Source organism: Corvus moneduloides, chromosome 21, assembly GCF_009650955.1.
Source record: "Corvus moneduloides isolate bCorMon1 chromosome 21, bCorMon1.pri, whole genome shotgun sequence".
NCBI classification, from domain to species: domain Eukaryota; kingdom Metazoa; phylum Chordata; class Aves; order Passeriformes; family Corvidae; genus Corvus; species Corvus moneduloides.
In genome coordinates, this window is record NC_045496.1 from 9,584,328 (window position 1) to 9,601,001 (window position 16,674).

The 16,674-nt window shown below is 56.0% G+C and overlaps 1 protein-coding gene across 1 annotated transcript; it reads right to left on the reverse strand.

Annotated features, from left to right (window-relative positions):
• Positions 1-2,933: 2,933 nt before the first annotated feature.
• On the reverse strand, positions 2,934-10,024 carry TOR4A (torsin family 4 member A). Its single transcript, XM_032131012.1, has 2 exons — positions 9,752-10,024; positions 2,934-5,870 (listed from the first exon to the last, which is right to left on the reverse strand). The coding sequence occupies exon 2, from the start codon at positions 5,829-5,831 to the stop codon at positions 4,164-4,166; it is 1,668 nt and encodes a 555-aa protein (XP_031986903.1). The 5' UTR covers positions 5,832-5,870; positions 9,752-10,024; the 3' UTR covers positions 2,934-4,163.
• Between the last annotated feature and the right edge of the window lie 6,650 nt (positions 10,025-16,674).

Sequence of the window (16,674 nt, forward strand, 5' to 3'; positions counted from 1 at the left end):
ATGCTGGGGAGGCAAAGCACTGAGGTCTCCCTCCCTTCCTCCCTCCTCGAGAGGTGCCCAAATATGGCCACACTGCTCCAGCAGTGGCCCTGCATTACTTCATTCCTTGCATATGCAACACACCTACTTACACATTTCAGCGGGATGTCTGCCATTCTCGAGCCCCGGGCTGCTCTCCCTCCCGTGGAGTGCGAGTGCTGCGCTGCCCCCAGGCTTGTTTTCCTTTCAGCCCTTCACCCTCCCCATTCTGGAACGTGCATTTGCTCACTCCCACCCTCCTCTGCAGCACCTTCTTTCAGACCTTTCCTCCAATTTGTACTTCCCATCCCAGGCTCCTGCAGTGCTTGGGTGCCTCTCAGCTCCCCTTCCCCTCCAAATTCCATGGGCAGACAAACTGTGTCTGTCTCTGTCTGACTCTGTTCTCCCACCATTTATGGAATATTTCATTTCCCCAGCTCTTTCCAGTTCACCCCAGTAACTATTGACAGCTATCCTCTGAATATGCTGTAAGAGGAAGAAATTAGATACTATGGTCACAACTTTTTTTGAAAAAGGTTGGATGTCATTTCTCCCAGCTCTTCAGGATGCTCACAGGTTCACTCCTGTATTTGCCTGTCCCTCCTCCTCCTTCCCAAGGACAGGGGGTTCTCGTCCTCCCTCCATCTTTCCAAGGCTCACCCATCACTGCATGGTCTCAAAAGCCATTGCAGACATTCCCTCTGCACCCTCGGAGGAATTGCAGCCCTAATATACCTGGGCTGTCCTTGCTCTTTTCTCCTCTGCTGCAGCCCTGATCTTCCCCTGCCATCACTGGGGTCAAAATCTGCTTTCCTGGTGGGACCTCACCTGTTTAGTGATGGCCACAGGAGTTGGGAAGAAAGCAAAAGAAAGCAGGGATTGGCAGCAGCTTTCCCTTGCCCTGAGCACAAGGACAGGTCACCGGAGTATGTGGAGATGGGACTCCCCTGCATCCCCTGCAAGCAGCACCTTCATTTGCCTCTCTCTGCAAACACTGTTCAGGTGCCCTGGGCCAACAGCACGGATCCTCCGTGGGCTTTGGGACAGCCAGAGGCACCAGGAGAGAGGACAGGGTCCTGCTGGGTGGGCACAGAGCAGTGGCAGCAGCCCCAGCAGCACTCAAGGAGCTCAGGGACCGCGCAAGCTCAGCGTGGCTGGGCTGATGCTGTGCTGTGTGGTAGAGAGCTCTGCTCCAGTGTCATCACACCTTCCCATGGTGCAGGGAAGTCCTTGGAGGACTCAGCCTGGCAGCCAGGCTGGCCCCACCAGCCAGCACCCACCTCTGGAGGCAGCTTCAGACAGGCTGCTTCGATTAAGAGAGGCAGCTGGGATCAGGTCCTTTTTAGGAATATTTAAATCCAAAGCTCTTCTCCCTGAGGCAGCTGAAGTTATCCAGAGCTCCTGCAGAACGTGTAGGTGCAGCCTCCTGGCCCTGGCTGGAGCTGGGCCATGTCCATGGAGAAACACAGGGCACATCCCAGTCATGCTCCCACAGCCCCGGTGCAGGAGTGCCCTGGGAACCCCGGCCACAGCGCTCCTGCCCGGAGTGCTCCAAGCCCACAGGAGTTTATAATCACTGTAAAACAAAACAAACCCCTCCCAACTCACACACAGGAGCAATCTGAGCTCCTGCCCGCAGGACCTGCTGTCCTGAACCCGGCCCTGGGAATGCTGCAGCACAAACTGGCCTGCGGGGTCACAGTCTGTGCTCTCAAGACATGAACTATTCCATATTCCCTTTTTCCCTCCTCGTTCACTGCCCTGCTCTCGTGGGCAGTAACAGCACCCTCACTGCAGAGCTGTCTGGAACCACCCTGCACTTTCCCCAGCGCAAATGCAAAAAGGGAATTTGGTCCAAACCCCGCTCTGGCTTTGGGATGCAGTTGCAGGGTGCAGAGTACCTGCAGGTGTCCCCACGAGCCCCAGCCAGCAGTGACAGGGAACAGCCTCCCAGTGCTGCTGGAGCTGCCGAACCAGCGGGGTCAGTGTCTGCAGCAGGGTGGGAGCAGCCTGCCACAAATCACTGCTCCAAGCACAACAGAGAGGGGTCCCTGACTCAGGAAGAGCTTTTGCCAACTGAGGAAGCCTTTGGGGACAACCTGAACAGCCATTTGAGCCGGGATTTGAGTCCTGCATCCTATCTTCTGGCAGGAAAAGTCCTCTCCATAACCTGGAGGTTCCTGTGACGAGGGCCTCCAGAGGCTCCAGAGGCTGAGGGATGAGGTGGTCTTCACGCAGCAGGAAGCTGAGCCCCACTTCTGAGCACTGAGAGGAGCTTGGTGGGAGGCAAAGACCTTGGCAGGCCTTCAAGGTGTGACCCTGCTTTAGGGCAGGTGAGTCTTAGAGGGGTGGAAACAAACTCTGCAGATGCTCAGCTGCACTCGAAGTCACCCTCCCGTTTTGCACAGGGTGATGGTTGGTGTGGGGGCACCCAGGGACCTCTGGCACAACCAAACACCCTGTGGGTGGGTGTTTATAAACAAAAGATCTTGTTAAAACAATCAGAACATCTGCCCCTCTCCCAGCTGAAAGAGGAGGGGAATGCTGGTTCCTGAGCTGTTTCCTACCCAGGATAAAATCATCTCAACTGTCTTAGCAGTGAAGTCTCTCTAAGCTGTGGAAACCAGCTCACATACGTCAGTTTTTGAGGACGCTTGAATTTAGGAAGTGGCTTAGATGGAGGAGCTGGGCAGCACCCAGCTTCTGGCACTGCTGAGCTGTGGGGGTTGGGATTGGGCCAACCAGGGGCACACCTGGAGCTGCTGCACCCACACTGCATCGAGGTGCTCTGCAAAAAACTCACCACAAAGCTGCAGCCCAGCTCCCAACCTGAGCCACTGGGAAGCACAGGCATGGCAGTGCAGCCACATGGCTCCAGAAGGGAAATTTGGGAGGAAATCCACATTTCAGTCAAATGAAAGAGATGCACTTTGAATTATTTTATTGGGGATAGTTGGGGTTTATTCCTCACAACAGCTCTGGAAGCAGGAGTTTGTGACAGAGTCTTTGGAGACCAACAATTAGAAGGAGGTGAATCAAACCCCCAGTGCAAACATCCATGGGGTTTCTTGTCTGGGAATTCACAGCAAGCTGCAGAAACCTTGTACAAAACCACAACCTGAGAAAACAATGTCATAAATACCTGCTCAGTTTTGCTCAAAACATGGCTGTGTGCTCTTCCCGAGCTGTTCCCAGGCCACATCTCACCTGGGACTCAACGGCAAAGAGCCTCTTCTTGGCCTCTCAGGACTGGGAACAAGCCCAGGATTCCCACTCCATCAGCCCAAACTGTCTTTTCCAGTGAGTATTGCTTAATATCCATCAGTTGCTGCTTTGGGCTTTCTAGATAATGGCTGACCACGGTGACGTGTCCCCAGAGGCAAAAAGCAGAAGAGATCTGAGGATGAGGTGTCACCACCAGACCTGAAACAATCCAGAGGTTACTTCTGCACCATCTGGCACAGCTGAGCAGTCTCTGAGGTGAGCGCAAACACACCTGCAGGGCAGAAATCTCACTGCAGGTGCCAAAGGTGAGCTCAGGGATGAGCTCAGAAGAGCAGCAGCTCAGGAACAGGTCCAGAAAATGTTCTCCAGAGGATGTGGTCACGTAGGAGCTGGGGAAGGCAGGGCTCTGAGTGCCTGCATGTTTGTGAGGGCAGGAGGCACAAATTATCCCAGAGCCAGGTGTCCAGCCCTGCCTCTGCTCTGCACACACCAGCCAGGACCAAGAACAGCAAAGAGCTGTGAGCCTGGAGAGAGTGAGAACGAGGTGACAGATTCTGCAGGGGCAGGGACCCAGAGACTGCTTCATCCTATTGATATCCTGCAGCTTTTGATGCCACCTCACAACTCCTCAATGACCAGAATCCCAAATGAGAATGTGAGGAACAAAGCATCTTGCAATTATTGGGAGGTGGCTCTGGCTTCCTCACCCTTCCTTTTCCACAGAACATCAGGGAAAAGCGAAATCTCTGGAGGAGAACAGAGATCACGTTGCCCAGGCTGCCAGCCCTCTGCCTGGGCCAGGGCAGAGCCAGTGCAGGGCTGAGAAAGGACACCTTGAGCACAGCCTGCTGTAACACACTCCTCATGAGCACAGAACTCTGCAAATCCCAAGAGCAGGGCTTGGTCTCTGCAGTAAATCCCTACAGGAGGTTGACTTTGGCCACAACCTGCTTGCAGCCCATCCTGGAGTACTGCTTGTCTCCTGTAGTGTAGTAACTGAGCTGATTTGCCAAATTCTCAATGTGCTTCTGGTCGGGGTAGAGCCCTTCCCTCCTCATCTGCTCCAGGAAGCAGTTTATGACATGAGACTTCTCCAGAAGGACAAAGGGAATGATGTCTGCAGCCTTCCACAGAGGGTGGACACTGATCAGGACTGGCTGGATGATGCTCAGCAGCTCTTCAGCTCCCCGTTGCTGCTGCAGGAGCTCAGTGGATGCATTCTGGATAACGAACTTTGTGATTTCAGCACCTCCCAGGTTGCTTATTAAAATGTAGATGGCATTGAGGAACTCGTTGGTTTGATTGGGTTCAAAGAATCGGCTGAGAGTGTCCAGCAGGACGGGGGACATGAGCTCAACCTCATCCAGAATAAACACTGGGGTCTTCTCCTCTATTTCAGCTCTGGTAACCATGTCAGAAATCTTCTTAGACAGATCTATTTCACAGGTCAGGGGAGCCACCCCGCTGGGGCAGTGGTGCATCACAAAGTACTGGAGCACAAAGTCATTGTCCATGACAGAGCGAAAATGTTTGGCCAGCACCCAGCCAACGTGGCTCTTCCCAACCCCTGTGGGGCCATTCAGAGAGATCACCAGAGGCTTGTTGTGGATGTGGGTAGCCAGATAGTCTTTCAGTAATTCCACAATGCTTTCCACAGCAACCCTCTGCCCAAATACTTCCCGGTGCATGGTTTTCTCCAAACCATCGAGGTCGTACTTTTGGAGGTTATCATCCAGGTTCTCTATGGCATTGAGAATCTGGAAGAAGATAATGGCAATGAGCAAGAGGAGGCAGCGCTTTGCTTTGCTTTTCTCCTCTGCTGGGAGGTATTTTTTTGTTTTATCCGGGTAGAGGACCATCCTGGATTTCCTCCGGCTCTTTTTCCGCCTGCACTTTTTCACGGAGTAATGTTCCACAGACGTGTCGAAGGTGAAGTACTGGGAGCTCTCAAAGCCAGACTGATTAAAGAAGGACATGGAAGGGCTGTACAGGGAAGTTCTGTTCAGGGACAGCTGCCTTTGGAGCAGCCTGGTGTGGACAAACTCCGCAGACTTTTCCCGAGGGAGCTCTAAATGCAGGCGGCTTTTCTTCAGCCCCTGGTAGCGCCGGCGCAGGCGGACGATGGCCCGCAGGGGAGAGGAAATAGAAGTTATTTTCTTGGAAGCAGCAGGGATTACAGCATCTGGCACTTCCTCCACGTCACTCTCAGAGCAAGACGCCTCTTCTTTTGTGTCACAGGGCATTTCCCCTTCCCCATCGCTGTCAGTGACGGGAATCTCCTCTTCCCCGTCACTGCCAGTGCCAGGAATTTCCCCTTCCCCGTCACTGCCAGTTCCAGGAATCGCCCCTTTCCCATCTCTGACAGTGCCCAGCGTCTCTCCTTCCACGCTGCCCTCAGTGAAGACAATTCCTGGGTCACGAGGAGCCTCCTCTTCTGTGCTGGTCTCAGCACAGGGCACCTCTCCTGGGTCCTTCTCTGCTCCAGATGTGCCTCCTACGGGATTGCTCTCCACGCAGGGCATCTCCACTCCCAGATCCCTGAGGATGCTTTTTCCATCCACCTCAGAGCAGGGCAGCTCTTCCTCCATCTTGTCTGGTTCTTACAGCCCATTCACATCATCTTCTCTCTAAAAAGGAAAGGAGTGATGTAAAATCAATTTTCCTAACATCAGGAATTGATTGATAGCAGTGGAATTAGACAGGTATCCCCCTTTCTAACGGGCAGAAAGCTGCAGCAATCAGCAATGGCAAAGCGGCAGAGACTTTCAGACCTAAACTGATTTTCTGGAAGACGGGCCAGATGTACAAAACTACAAGTGAAATTCAGTGTAAATTAATGTAAATTGATGTTATAACACACACCCAACCCTGCCCTCAGATGCAGAAGGGAAGGTCAGAGCTGGCTGGGGCCAAAGCCAGAGGCTCTGCTGTGAGCAGGAGGCAGGACAGCAGGACAGACTGACCTGTGGTCTGAACCAGAGCTGCCCAGTTGTCTTTCCCTACACCTGCTAAATTTAAGCAAGACACAAAGCCCCACCTCTGTGCCAGCACATGCACACAGGCACGTACACACCCTGTGGGAACAGTCCCTCGTCCACCCACGGACACCTCTGGGGCTGTGGGTGGGAATAACTTGCCGTAGGTGCCATCCTGGCTGTGGTGGCATCTCCCGGGGGAGGATTTTCCTGCCTGTGCCTGGCAGAGAGGTGAGATGAGAGCAGCCCCTGGACGGGAAGGGCTCAGAGGGGCTGCAGAGAACCAGCGTGGCTGTGTCTGAGCCTGCCAGCAGCACATGGCTGTGGGGAGAGGAGCAGGGCAACCCCACAGCACCCCAACCCTGCCCCCCCCAAGTCCTTCCCTGCCCTGTGTGCCCACTCACACCCCTGGACATGTGGGAGGGACACAGGGGCTGCCACATGAGACCCTGGAGCTGCACAGGAGAGCTCAGGGACGTGGTCATCCTGGGATAACACCTGAACTGACAACCTCAGCTGGCAAACAAGAAGGAGAGGCCAGAGGGATGTGACAAAGAGGCACAGACCCAGCAGGGAAGCCCCTGGGAGAACGCAGCTCTGCAGGGTCGGATGCAGCCCCATGACCACCTCCACGAGCTGCCCTGACCCTGCCTGGCACAAGGCTGGTGGTGGCAGAAGCTGTGCCGTGGTGGGAGGGCGTTTTTCTGACACCTCTGGGCTGCAGCAGTGCTGACACAAGGCACAGTTGCTGCTGTGACACTGCCAGCCCCAGAGCAGGGAGCCGGCACGGGCAGCGTGAGGAAAAGCCGCTTTCATCAGCCGTCCTGAAAAAATCAACACCGGGTCTTGCCAAAAGCACCACGACTCTGGAGAGAACAAGGAGGTCTGGAAGTTTGTTATTAACTCGCTCCAGCTCAGCAGGAAGTCAGCAACCTGCACAAAGTCACACTCTGGACAAGGTTTTACTTCCCCTGCGCAACGTCACCCGGCACCCACCGAGCCCCAGGGCACCCCGGGGCTGCGCAGAGCCACAGGCACTGGGAAATGCTCCCTCTGCCTCCTCGCTTCACCCCACGCCCTCCCTGGCTCCTCTGAAACGCAAAGCTTCACTCCCACTCCATGCACGAGTCAATTTCGGGACCGTGCGCGGGCAGCCAGCTGAGGCCAGTCCTCATCGCTGGACCTGCCACTGCTGTGCAGCAATTAACCCCGAGTGCTAATTGCTGACCTAATTCCTGATCCTGTGCAGGGTTTGGTGTGCAAAGGCAAAACCAGCCAGACGAGATCTGACAAGGATGCCCTGAGGCCTCCAGGAAGGAGGGCTGGATGCCACCATCACTGGGATGCCACCCAAAGGATGCCACTGGGAGCCTGGGCTGTCCCACGCCACCCTGGAGTCACACCCTTGCTCCTCTCCATCCTGCATTGCCTTGCTCACATAGTGCTGCAGGTCCCCAAAGGGACAAATGTCCCCAAAGCCACTGGGGCGCAGCCCCTGCAGCCCAGACCAGCACAGACCCCAGGGAGCAGGGACACCACAGAGCTCAGCCAGGGATGAGAAAGCCCTGCAAGCACTGACACACATCCCACAAACCCAGGGGGAAGTTTTCTCAGCCCCAAGCCCTTGCAGGTGAAGAGAAGGTTGGTTAAATGCCAGGGGAGAGGCTATGGAAATTTACAGGAAAAGTTTTAGAGAAGAGAGGCTCACAGAATCATGGAATAGTTATGGCTGGATGGAACCTTCAAAGACCATCTTGTTCCAAACCCCTGCCACAGGCAGGGACACCTTCCACTAGACCAGGTTCCTCCAGGCCCCATCCATCCTGGCCTGGAATGTTTCCAGAGATGGGGTGGCCACTCTGGGCAACCCCTGCCAGGGCCTCACCACCCTCATTCTAAGAAACTTCCTTATATCTATCTAAAGCCACTCTCTTTTAGTTTAAAACCACCACCCCTTGTCCTGTCATAACAGGACCTGCTACAAATTTTGTCTCTCTTTTTCATAGGCTCCCTTCAAGGACTGGGAGGCTGCTCCTGGCAGGGAAACAGGACACCCCAAACACTCCCCATGGACGCTGCCAGCCACAGCCAGGAGCTGCTCCAGCTGAAGCATGAAGGGATTTGGCTGCTCATAGTCCAGAGCCAGCTCTCCCACTGCCATGTACACACAGAAAGCCCAAAGCCCCTACAAGACCCATGGGGAATGGTGAGAACTGAGTGCTCACCAGCTGGGAGATGTTCAAGATCCTCTTTCCCAAAAGCCCAGCAGCATATCCATCCCACTGGTGTGTGATGCCCAACTCTCCAGATGAGCCGAGCAAGGTAGGGTGGAAAGACAAAACCCCATCCTGAGCAAGGACTCTGTCCAGTCATGACTATAACAACCTTGTTAATGCCATGACTCAGTCCCTAATACCTGCTGGGATTTACATAGGACTGGAAGTTTCTAAGAGCAGCCCCTGCACACTCAGTCAGGGCCGGGCAGGAGGCTGTGCCAGCCTGCAAGGATGCAGTGTCGGCAGCTTATTTTAATATTTGGTGAGAACGACAGCAAAGAGAACCCGGGAATTCGGTCTGCAGCATCCCAGTGCTCGTGTAAACACTGCTGATCTCTGTTCTGTGCCGAGCCTGGACACCGCTGGAAAACTTGCACTTGGAAGCACGCCTGGGAAGCCTCCAGCTCTCCTGCTGTAGCCCTTGCAGTGTTTGCATTCGTGCTCCCTGCTGCTCCAAAACAACGTTTCCACAACAGAGGAGCCTGTGTGGGCAGCCGGAGGCAGCCTGGGAGAGGGGACCGGGACGGGGACAGCCCCCGGACAGGCGGCAAAAGCCCCTGGTGGCAGGAAAGGCCAGCAGAGAACCGTGTCCCTGGTTAAAGTAACCCGGCTGAGGAGGCTGCACCCCAACCTCAGCCTCTCTGGATGAGCAAACCTGCTGGGAAAAGGGAACAGCTGGGAAATCCCGAAGATCGATATCCCCCCCACCCCCAGCTGGAAGCCAAACCCTCCATCCAAAAAGGGAGAATGCCCACGGGGAAGGTGGAACGAAGCAGCCCCTTGCAGCGGGAGCTGCAGATAAAGGGCTCAGTGGCTGGGAGGAGAGATCCGGAATGGCGGCAGGGGCCAGCACGGCCCCGGCATCCCGAACCGCAGCTGCCCGGGGGCCCCGTCCGGGAACGAGCTGAGCAGCGCGGTTTGACCGCGGGCCGGAGCCCGGCAGTGCAGGCACCCACCGCCCCCAACACGGCGCAGGGTGACAGGGGTGACAGCCAGCAACCCCCCGACAGCCACCAAACCCCGCCGGCCCAGCCCCAAAGCCAAGCCCGAAGGGGAGGACAGCAAGCGGAGGGGAAGAGTCTGAAGCATCCCAAACCATCGGGAGCAGGAGCATCCCTGCAAAACCGAGGCGGCTTTTGGTGGAGAGGAGCGAGTGGGGACTCGCGGGAGGCGGTGGCAGGGATGGAGCTGGAAGTAGCCGAGGGGTGCCCTGGTGAGCCCTGAGGGGTGGGGAGCAGGACGGGGAGGCGAAGTTACCCGCGGCGTCCCCTGGGGCCGGTCACCGGCGCTTCCCTCCGCCCGCCGAGCGCACCTCCGGCCTCGGACGGGCCGGCAGCTCCTCTGTCGCCGCTCTCATCCGTATAGAAACCGGCCCCGGAGAGGAAACGGTGAGGAGGAGTGGCCCTGGGCGGCACTTCCTTCTCCCCGTGCCATGGGATGGCCGCTGCCGGCCGGTTCCTTGTCCCCCTGCTGCCCAGAGCCCTCCCCGGCCGCTGCCGTCACGGCCGGGACGGGGCAGCGCGGTGAGCTCATCACCCGACACCCCCGAGAGCCCCGGCAAAACATCCCCACCCTCCGGGGTGTCATTCATTAGTCATTAGCCCGGAACCCGTCACCCTAAAGGTCAAAGCGGTGACGCTGCCGAGAGAGGTTAATTGGGGCTGACGCGGTGCTTGGGTGCTCCCCCTTGCCAGCAGGGGAAACAAGGAGAAAATAGAGGGAATCCGGGGGGGAAAGAGTGAGTCCATGAAAAATAATGAGTCTGGAAAAAGCCAGCAACTCCAGAGTGGTTGGTTTGTCTGTCCCTGGGCAGGTCCTGACTGCGGCCGCTCCTGCTCCTCTGTCCCCAGCCCTCCCGAAGCTCTTGGCCCCTTGGCAGCTCTGTCCCTGCAGCACGGGGACACGGGACACAGGGACACGGGACACGGGACACAGGGACAGCCAGGGCCGGGCTGCACGGCCGCCGTGGGACCAAGTTCTGGTGTGGGCACAAAAACTCCCCGGGGGAAAACCACTTCATCCGTTCAGAGCAGGAAGCAGTGGGGGCTTTCTACACGCAGCAGTGCAAAAGTTCATCGCGGAGGCTCCTCCTCAGCTGCACTCACCTTTCCATCAGCCCTGATGAAGGCCCTGGCACGTCCGACCTCTCACCTGCACTCGCACAACCTGGCCAAGGCTTTTTCCCCCAAAACAAGCCCATTTGGTAAAGGCAGAGCAGCCCGAAGTGATCTCTTGCTGCTATTTCAAGCTCCTATTTTTTGACAGCCCTCAGCCAGAACCTGCGCCCTGTGAGCCCAGCTGCACTGCCCCGAAAATAAGGGGGGGAAACACCAAATTTGGGGTGTTTAGGTGCATCACAGTGCACCTGTGGGAGGGGATTTTCTGAGCAAATCTCCACAGCCTGGACCCACAAAGTCTCCCCCAGCCCCGTGCCAGGCAGCTGGAAGTGCCTGTGCTGTGGCCAGCGGGATTTGCCTAACAAATCCTTGCAAATGTGTGGAGCTGGCACTCAGCAGCTGGGAACTGCCCTCGGGGTCGGGAAGCCAGGCAGGGCTGACCCAGAGCACAGGTCCCATCCAGAGGAGCTTGGCAGGCGTTTTGGCAGCAGCCATGAAGAGCGATGCTCTTCTGGCTAATTTGGGGTTTTGAGAAGGAAGAGCTTCCCCCAAGCAGTGTGGTTGGTAACCATTAAAAAAAAAAACCAAAACAGTGTCTTCCAAAACTCTGAACGATGCAACATCAGAGAAGCAAGAAGCTGCCACCCCCCTCGAGGGCTCACCAGCCCAGGCAAAAACTGTTTTGCTGTAACTGGGAAGGAGTTTGAGCCATTCCAGCACCCCGTGGGGGCAGCTGGGGGTGAGGGGGGGACAGGAAACCTCCAGAACACAGCAGGAGACCCAGGGAGGGTGGAAGACGCACAGCCTGCCCTGGAAATGGGGAGTCTAAACCCCTCCCGAGATGGGGACAGAGAGTGCTGCCAGAGCAGAGGGTGACGAGCTCCTGGTGACAGTGGGGACGTGGGACAGACCTGCCTGGGACCCCCGGGGTGCTGGTGGAGCTGGATGGCACATGGGCATGAGGATCTGGAGGGGCACCTTGGCCACTGCCAGCCATGAGGTGGCCATGCAGGTGACAAGGTGATGCAGGGCTGGGGACACTGTCCTGGTGTCGATGCCAACTCCAAAATCACAGGTTCAGTCTGGAGTGGCCGCCAAAAAATCCTGGGGAGAAGCTGGGGAGGGTAGGGACATCGATGGCACCAGGAGGTGTCAGTCCCACGCAGGGACAAGGACAGGATGATGGAAAACCTGCTCATGTTCCTGGCCAAAATATCTCCTTGAGCTGCCCCTGGCCCTGGTGTGGGGGCTGAGTCCCCCCCACGGGGCTGTGGGGACCTCCAGCACCCCAAGTTGGAGGGGACAAGCTGCTGTGTGCCCTGGGGAGGGGACACACTGGGGGAGGGGACACACTGGGGGGGACATGCAGGCACAGAGGTCATTTTTTGGGGTGGTTGTTTTTCATGGGGGGCACTGCCATGGGGTGGGGGCTGCGTGGGGCAGTGCCATGCGGGGGCTGCCTGCAGGTGAGGGGTGTGTGGGCTGTGAGCATGGGGGGGCTGTGCCTTGGGGGGCACAGGGGGGCACGGGCAGGGCAGTGCATGGGGGGCCATGTGGGAGCAAATTGGGGCCACCAGCCCTGTCCCCCAGGGCCTTGGGGCCACCAGCCCTGTCCCCCGTGTCCCTGCGGGTGCCGAGGCCGGGTCCCCCTGGCTGGGCCCCACGGGGAGGAAACAGGCACCGGGCCAGGATGGGGACGAGCAGTGCCACGGCCCTTCCTGTGGCCACGGATGCAAATCCTGCACAAACACGGCCTCTCCCACACGGAGAGAGGGCAGAGAACGTCCCGGGGAGAGGGGGATGGTGACTCTGAGCCAAGATTTTGGTACCAGCCTCTGACTGGTTTGGGCACCCCTGGGTTTGGTACCCACCAGGAGGCATCGCCGGAGCTCAGGTGGCACCAACTTATGTGACAATTTTAGGGTTCTCCTTCAATTTTTTTGCATGTTGCCTCTTTAGCCAGAACATTTCTAGGGCTGAGGAGCAGCAGCTGCATCCCAGACATGGGCAAACCCCCTCTGAGCACCCTGGGAAACCAGAATTAGGTGAATGAACCACCCATGGTCCCTTGGGGGAAGCTGTGGGGTGCTCAGAGCCCAGAATGGGTCCAGTGGGACCCCCAGCAGCTCCAGGATGGAGTGTACCATACCTGCAGCACTGGCCTTGCCCAGAGAAACTCTGCAAAAACAGAGGAGAACTGGTAAAAAAGAAAGCAAAAGCAGCTAAAGAGGTCACAGGCTTGGAGCCAGAGGGAAATGGATGCAGAGATCAGAAATAGGGCCCATGGATGTAAAGGCTGCAGCAGGCAGGGAGCCCTGACACTAAAAGCAAGAGGCTGCAAGTGGAGAAGGGGAAGTGGGGCCGGGGTGGGGACACAGAAACCCCTGAGGAGCCCCATGGGCCCTGACCTTGGAGCCAGCCCCTTCTGCAGCCCCAGAAAGGGAAGAGTAAAAGAATATCATAAAATAATCTGATCCATGGTGGGCAGGTCCCACACGGGGGGGGGTCAGCAGCCCCTGGCAGGGGTGCAGAATCCAGCCCTGCAGGGTCATTCCCACACCCAAAGATCTTTGTTCTAAGTATGGATTTGCCCTTTTGCAGTGTGACCCCATGGCTCCACGGCCACATCAGCTCTGGACTGAGCTGGTGGGTGGATTTTTTCCCTTTTACATCACTCATCTTGTGTTGATCTGCCCTGAATTGCTGCTGAAGCTCCCTGAACCATCAGCTCTCCTGAATCCTAAACCCAGTGTAAATTCCCTGGATGCATTCCTGGGGCCATCAAGCCAGACCCCTCGCTCTTCCCAATCTCACTCTTAGCAAAACTTTCCAGCCTCTGGGAGCAGCTTTAACACATCCTAAATAACCCAAACAGTTTATCCCTGGCTGGGGAATGTCCCCCGCAGGGACACCGCATCCTGCCTGGGTTATCGTGACCCTTCCAAACAGTTTATAAATAGACCAAGGTAAATGAGGGGAGTGCTCTGTGTCAGAGGATTTTTCTCTCATTTCTTGTTTTGAAGCCATTCAAGGGGTGCTGGGTCAGATGATTGCTCCTAAAACCCAAGTTAAATCCGCTGCTTCTTTCTCCTCCAGCTGAGCTCCATCCCCACCTCGCTAAAATGGTAAGAAAGAGGTAAAATCCAAGAAAAAAATGGGTTTGGCAGGTTCAGCCCCTCACTTGTAGGGCCAAAGGGAAGGTCATGGCCATGCCACGAGGCACCATCCAGGCCCAGCACCAGGCAGTGGGAGAGGGCAGGGACCAGCACTGCTGCACCTGGAAAGTTGTGGCTCACACTGCTTTAGAAAACAGAAGGGAAAAAAAATGGAAAATTGGGAAATAATATGGAAAATATGGAGAGCAGTGAGTGCCTGCAGCACTCCTCCTGTCACCAACAGTGTCCCACCACCAGCATCCCCCAGTGCCATCGGTATCACCTCATGTCACAAGTGGTGACTGGAGAAAATCCCTGTAACACCTTCCCCAGTGTCCACAGCAGGGTTTGTATCATCCACCAGGGACTCTGTGAAACACCCCCAAAGAACTGGAGCCACTCCCAAGCACCCAAGGAGCGTCCAAGGCCAGGCTGCAGAGGGCTCAGAGCAGCCTGGGACAGTGGGAGGAGTCCCTGCCCATGGCAGGGGGTGGAACTGGATGAGCTTTAAGGTCCTTTCCAACCCAAACCATTCTGTGAGTCTATGGTTCTGTGATTTTATGGGCATTTTTGAGCTAGAAATATGTTTTTCTTTCTTTCCCCTGGAGTGGGAGTGATTTGCAAAGGCAACAGCCCTGGGACAGGGGCTGCCTTGGCCAGCAGACACAGCTCCAGCCTGAAGCAACGGCGCTGCACAGCAAATGGCACAGGGAACAGCACAAAGCCTTTTTTTCCCCCAGCTTCCTCTGTTCACTCTGAAAAAAATTACATTTCCAGCTTGTTTCAATTAACTTTAAGACTCTTCTATTCCATGAAAGCTGAAGCACTCATTAAACCAGAGTTTTTCCTGTTGTAACACTTTGAAACAACCACACCACAGCCCAGCTGGTGGCTCTGGCTCCTCCACTTCGGGACCTCCCGTGGGCAGAGAGGTGACTCCAGGTCCCCTCAGTGGTGGCATTGCTCATCCTCTGGCTCAGGATGGACAAACTCATCACACCCCATGGGTCCAGCCCTTGAGGCAGCATGAGGGAGCTGGGAAAAGTCAGGATGGGAATGATGCTCATCCTGTGCCCTTCCAGGGCACAGCCACGGCTTTGGGAAGGGCTGGAAGTGCCCCTCATCTCAATCCAGAGTCTGGGAATGCTGCTGGGATGGGGCACAGGACACGCTTAGTGCCTCACAGCCCCTGCACTGGGGGTGAGGAAGCACCACAGAGCCGTAAATGCACCTGCACAACACGTAAATAAATCAGTATTTTTGCATCCATAAGCAAAGCAGAGCAGCCAAGGCCCTGAGTCACCCCAGGTTGTGTTCCTTGTCCCAGCAGTGGCTCTGTGGTGACCAAGGACAGCCCTGCTGCCAGCTCTGCTCCAAACTGGCAGCTGCTTTGATCTCCCCACATCAAAAGGAGCCTTTTCCCCACCCTGTCGCGGCCGCAGCACACCCGGACACTCCTTGGGACACTCCGTGGGATGGGGCTGGCAGACACTGACCCCACTGACCTCCACTGCCAGCCCTGGCAGATCCTTCCACGTGCTCAGTGTTCTTTCACGAAAAAATAAAATATAATATAAAAGAAAGAAAAAATAGAAAAGAGAGGAGAAAAGAGAGAAGAGAGAGAAGAGAGAAAGAAAGGGAAAGGCTCCTCGGGCACTCAGGCACGGATGTCCATCCTCTCTCCCTGCCGCTGCCATTGTGGATTTGCTGCCCTTTGGGTTTTTTGGCTTCACCTGGAGTAATCACAGACTGGGGTTTTTTCAGTTATTACCAGATCCTCTTCAGCACAAGGAACCTTCACACCAGAACACACCAGGTTCCCAGTGCCACACCCCTCCCAGCCTGGAGCAAAGTGCCCCAGGGGGATCAAGACATTGTGTCTTTACTCACAGAGGAAAACACCGACGTGCCCAAGGAAGAGAGAACTGCTGCACTTTGCTGCCTGCAGCTGCAGGAAGGATACCACAGAGCCTTGTGGGCTTTAGGTGCTGAAAAACAAGGTTCAGTGTTAAATAGGGGGTGATTTCTATGTTCCACAGCTCTCTCACACACCTGGATGCAAGGCTAGGCTCACAGCTGCTCCTGTGTTTTACCTCTGGCTCTTCAGTATCTCAACTCCAGCTGCCACAGCACTCACAGGCTGGGACTGAAGATTCAGCAGAGGAGGGGAAAGACTCCTTGGGCTATGGAGACTCATGGTTTGCTTCACAGAAAATAATAGTAATAAACAGATTTTCCCAGCATACTCCTGCTGATGAGCAAAACCCACATGGAAAGCAGGACTGAGGCAGCCTGAACACTGTGGAGTAGAGATGGGATCCAACCCTGAAACTGCTCCATAGCTGGGTGGGGGGCACAGTGTTCAACCAGGAGCTCTGTGATTATCCCACCCAATTTCCTCGAGTGGTGCCACCAACTCTGAAGCTCCCCAGGACAACATCCCCGAGGGCAGCCCCGTGGTGCTGGGACACAGACAGGTACCTGTGCCAGGGCAAACCAATCCCACCAGGGCCTGGATAATCCACTGGATCTTCTCCAGGACTAACCAGCTTGCCCTGAAGGACTGTTGCATCTCATTCATCTAAAGCATTTTTCATCCCACAACAAAATTATTCCACACAATTTAAGAGTCCCAAACAAGGGCACCCTGGAGTTGTTCCCTCCCTGTCCGAGACAGCACCAAGCCTTGTTTTTGGGCAGGGTCTCACTCATCACATCCAGCTGCAAGACACTGCTTTAGCCACACACAGAGCCCCAGACAACAGCTGGAGCCAACAGCCCCCTCCCAAAACCTCCTGGGGCTGCACACGGAGACCAAGGCAAGGGGGACAGTGCCCAGCAGACTGGGGAGTTTCCTGCCTGCCCTTCCAGTGTGGGGAGGTGCCAAGAGGAAAGAAAAGAGTTGGCG

Coding starts and splice junctions, on each gene's coding strand:
- TOR4A (XM_032131012.1), bottom strand. CDS start 5,831: ATGGAGGAAGAGCTGCCCTGCTCTGAGGTGGATGGAAAAAGCATCCTC.